The sequence below is a fragment of the Sardina pilchardus genome, chromosome 11 (genome assembly GCF_963854185.1).
Source record: "Sardina pilchardus chromosome 11, fSarPil1.1, whole genome shotgun sequence".
In the NCBI taxonomy this organism is placed as follows: domain Eukaryota; kingdom Metazoa; phylum Chordata; class Actinopteri; order Clupeiformes; family Clupeidae; genus Sardina; species Sardina pilchardus.
Genome location: NC_085004.1, coordinates 27,674,990 through 27,679,989, shown reverse-complemented (window position 1 = coordinate 27,679,989; position 5,000 = coordinate 27,674,990). Strand labels below are relative to the sequence as shown.

Genomic DNA, 5,000 nt, shown 5'->3' with positions numbered 1-5,000 from the left:
TTTATGGATGTGTGTGTCTGTGTATGTGCAGTGATAGTATGAGTCACAGGTGGATAGAACCCTGTTCTCAGGTTCTGATGGTGCAGAGATTTATCTTGGTCTTGGTTCTTTGTGTCCACTCCTGTAAGCCTTCACACTTTCTAGTCACTATCATCATCATGACACAGTTCTCTCTTGCTCTCCCTACCTATCTCACACACATGCACGCACACACACACTTTCTCTCTCACTCCCTGTCTCTCAGTGTCTTCCTCTTGTCTCTGTGGACATCTCTGTTGAATTGTTCAAGCTTTTATATTTATGCGTATTAGCCTTCCTCTTGTAGTCTTTGTGGCAGTCTCTGTGTGTGTGTGTGTGTGTGTGTATGTGTGTGTCTGTCTGTGTGCACCAATGTATGTATGTTTGCAGAGGGGAGGTCAGCAGTGTTTCAGCCTTTCTTTTACTGCAGTTAGACTCTTCTTGCTAAATACATTCACACACACACACAAACAAACACACACACACACACACACACAGAAAGTCAGAAATAGAGCGAGTGAGCGAGAGAAACCTGTATAACATCAACAATCAAAAAATCTCAATCTCTGCATCTCTCCTTTCCTAAAAAGTCAACGTGCTCATGAATAATGACCCCTCCCCCCTCCCCCTCCTTCTCCCAGGCCGGCCCCCTCGCCCGCGGGGACGCTACCAGGGGGGCATCGTGGAGGAGTGCTGCTTCAGGAGCTGTGCCCTGGAGCTGCTGGAGCAATACTGCGCCAAGCCCACGGTCACCGAGAGGGACCTCAGCCGACACATCCTGCCCGCTCTGCATGGGGTAAGACATACACGCACAGATATTGTACTTTCACGTAGACATAATTACACCTAGACGCTCCCATATGCTCTGATACATAGGGATAGACGTGTACATACGCCACATACCTACACTCAACACACACACATTCACACACACAAACATGCACACACACTCACACACACACACGCACACACGTCAATGGAAGCATGAACAAGGACATGGCTATTCTACCACTCACTCATATCCACATGCATAAACACACTGCACACAAACTTGTAAACACACAGACACACACGCACGCACACACACACACACACACACATTTGAATACATTCATATGTGTGTCTATTGAAAACACACGCCAACATACAAACAAAAACCCAAGCTCCCACACTCTGGCAGAAGACATTTAAAGATATTGAACTTTGCGCTAAAGTTGATGTTTACTCACTACCAGCCCCGCGCATTTCCACAAACATGTATCCATGGCAACATACAATAACGAAGCCCCATTGGCCAGCTAGGACGATGATGTCATGTCTCAGTGCCCACTTGAGGTGTGTGTGGGAGGTTGTGTTCTGTTTGGCACCAGCATGTGTGAAGGCTCACCAGTCCAGCTGGCAGAGACTCCAGTACAAAACAAAACAAAACAAGTCCTCTCTTACAAAACAACTCGCCAGCTGAACCTAATCAGGCAACCAGGGTGGAAGCCCTGCCTTGTCCTTCCTGGAAATGTTATGCCTGAAGGTGAATCCAATTGTTTTGGAGGGCTTTTTCGCAACAGCGCTGATGTATTTACAACTTCTCTTTCTCTCTCTCTCTCTGTGTGTGTGTGTGTGTTGTGCAGGAAACCGCCCAGAGGCCGTACCCCGTGCGCTTTGCTCTGTGGCAGAGGCAGTCTGTCCAGAGGCTGCGCCGCGGTCTCCCTGGGAGGTCCCGCGTTCCGTTGCGACGCCCTCAGCTGGCGCCCGGCGATCACGTGAGAGACGCCGCCGCCACCGCCGCCGCTCTTCGCCGAGCGCTCGGCAGGCGTCGTCCCTCGGCCGCCGCCGGACATAACGTGGACGGCGGTCGCCGCCGGCCCCTTGCCACCGTGCCGCTGCTCGACGGGCGCTCGTTTCGGGCGCTCGGCTCTCACGAAGAAGACGACGGCGCCATCATGGCGCTGCTCAGCAAGCAGCGGTCAGTCGGCGCGCCCGGGGCCGGGGTCCAGGAGGACGCCCGCGTCCGACGACCCCTGTCCGAGTGGCTCAGCACGTTGCCTCTTCACCAACACACTGCCCGCAAGTGAAGACCGCACAAAGAGAACCTTACAAAGGGAATGAACTGAGTGATAGTCGCCCTAAACCTTCCTGCTATGTCTGAGGCACACTGACAACACACACACACACACACACACACACACACACACACGCACACACACAAACACACTATATCTCTGTCTCTCTCACACACGCACACACCTACTGACACACAGGCACTCTGACACATATGCACACACATATTCATGCTCTTTCTCCCCTGCTCTGTCTGATTGACACTCAGACAGAAAAGTGTGTGTGTTTGAAACAGACTTGACCGCAAATGTGTTTCCTGGGTGTCGTTGAGGAGCCAAACAAGAAAAAGACGCCATTGACCCTCGGAGCTCCTTGCAATACAAAGGCGCCCACAACCAATGAAAACCACACTAAAGAATTGTTAAGAAGAATTGTGTTTTTGTTTTTCACCGAGTGAGTGAGTGAGTGATGCTCGTGCTCCTGCACCTTTAGGGAACCCGAAGAGGCACCCAATAGCGACAGACCATTTTGTGAAAGAAAAATAATTTGAGGAGGGAGTCAGTCTGGTCACTTTTTGGTGCTATCTTTGGGAGAGATGGACACGGCAGAAGAGGAAAGTCCGCTCTCAAAAATCGTGTTTCTTTTTAACTTTTTATCGTTTTTACTGTGCTTTCCGTTTTAAGGAAAGTGGGACTTAAAAAAAAAAGACGTATATAACAAGAAAAAAAAAAGCTTGATTTGTGGCTGAGCAAAGCTGGGAGGTCAGTGTTCCTTAGCATCACCAAGAGGAATGACCCTGGGGGAACCAAAGATTCACACATTGAGTGGACAGACAGATGTGCATCAGATGTGCAAAGACTAAAGATATTAGCCATAAACTACATAGGCCACTGTATCCTGCACTACCGTCACAATCCTGCAAAGAAATCCGTCACAGACATATCTGTTGTTTCCTTCTCTGTCAGTTTTTCCAGATACTATTCCTACTTAAGATGTACATATGGGAATGCTTAAAAGTCAAGAGGGGGGGGGGGAGCAATAATGCTATCAGTCATTCTATTCTTCTAGTACACAAATGCTTCAGTTTGAGGTGAAATACTTGAATCTGTTTAATTTTCCCACAGAATTCAGAAAACATATGTGGTGATAACTGTATTGAACATGCATTACAAAGATCAATTTATCATTGTTAAAAAGTATTAAGTATCTATAATGCTGTGGTACCAATGTCACAAGTGTAAGAAGTTTCAGTGTCATTTGAATCACGTGAGGTGAAATTCAGTTTTCCATCTCTGTTTTTTATGGAATGTCTGTTTCTGATGAGTCGTGCTCCGTGGAATGTTTTGAAGTATTACCTGCCCTTGAGAATCTCCAGTCTTTGGAACGCTGCTTTAGAATGCATTTTTGATCATTCGAGGCCGTTTTGAAGGAGGAGTTTCAGCAGAATGGATTTTTTTTTCCCGTCGTCGTTTTTTTCTTTCCTCTCCCTGGAATGAGCCCTCTGATGTTTCTCTCTTTGCTCAGACACAGGCAAAGCACTGTACAAAGGCATTATTTATTTTCTTATTAAAAAAATAAATATGATTATTAAATATGGTCCAAATGAAATATGTACTCGGCACCGATGCACAACTGTTGACAAGCCTCTTTTGTATGTTTCTCTTTTTATCTTGTACTGCTTTGTTGTGTAGATGCTTTGTACCAAAAAAGAAACACAAAAAAAAGCATCCTCCTCTCCTTCTGGTTTTCCCCACTGAGTAAAGTCCAAGTGCCCTTTCAAAAGCTGTGTGCTGTGGCCTGGTTCATTTCAGCCAGAGGGAGGGGTGTGTGTGTGTGTGTGTGTGTGTGTGTGTGTGTCAATGGCCTGACCCTTCCTCACCATCGTCTCAGGCTGCACCATGGGTGCAGTGGGAAATGGGAATGAAGTGATCAAGTGTGTGTGTGTGTGTGTATGTGTGTTTTCGTGCTTGGTGCGTATGTGTGTAGTGTGGATGTGAAGTGAATCTTAACATGTTGATTTTAAGTGTGTGTGTTAGTGTGTGTGGGTGGATGGGGGCTGCGGGGAGAGGGGGGTTGTTATTCATGATACGTTTCTTTTTAATCTGGATGTGGTGTGTGTGTGTGTGTGTGTGTGTTATCTGTGGTCTGTAATCTGGATGTGTGGAGTATGGTCTGACTGGCGTATGGCCATGTGTGTGGTCTGCATGAGCTTGCAGCCTGAAGGAGCCTCCTGTCCTGTGAGAGTGGTCAGTAATGCAGCTGTAAACACCAGTGGACAACCTCAGCGGACACCACTGTGCACGACAGTGTCCCAAGCACACACACACACACACAAACACACTCCAATCAGCTGGGAAAGTAATTATTGGACCCTCCCCTTTGGGGGTGAGAGTGTGGGATGGGGGCAGGGACAGACTAAAGACAGACTCTTCGTCAACAAACTGACCCCCCCCCCCCCCCCCAACACACACACACTCACTCCTGCAACCCCAAGAGGGGAGAGCTTGTGGTATGAAATCATTTTCATGCAACGGGCCATTTTTAACAGACCACCTAGAAAGAAAATCTTTACAAATGAAAATCTCATGTCCCAGTGTGCATAACACGCGAGGCCCCAGCGAGGGGGCTGCTACCTGCGAGCACGAAGAGTCGAGGTGGACGGTGATGGATGATGTTTTCACAGTAACGAGCCTGATTTCAGACTGTCAGTAGGCCAAGGTGCTGCAGCTTTGTGTGCGATGACGTCATTGAGGTGCGTTCACTCAGAGAGGGGAACTCCATTGAAATGTTGTGTCCTTTGGGAACAATGCATCAGTGGCACATAATAAATTACCCTGATGCCTTCATGCCTCGGGGCGAGAGCGGGGTAGCAGAGGCGAGGAGCACTGACGCAAGTACTCACCTTACAAGCCTGACTTAACACATGT

The 5,000-nt window shown here is 48.0% G+C and overlaps 1 protein-coding gene across 1 annotated transcript in view; it reads left to right on the top strand.

Moving 5' to 3' along the window:
* LOC134095408 (insulin-like growth factor II) overlaps positions 1-3,855 on the top strand; it is a 5,014-nt gene extending 1,159 nt beyond the window's left edge. Inside the window, exons 3-4 of the mRNA XM_062548927.1 lie at positions 660-814; positions 1,644-3,855. Of these exons, the coding sequence (XP_062404911.1) occupies positions 660-814; positions 1,644-2,087 (599 nt within the window). The 3' untranslated portion in view covers positions 2,088-3,855. The remainder of the gene's footprint in view (positions 1-659; positions 815-1,643) is intronic.
* The last annotated feature ends 1,145 nt before the right edge of the window (positions 3,856-5,000 follow it).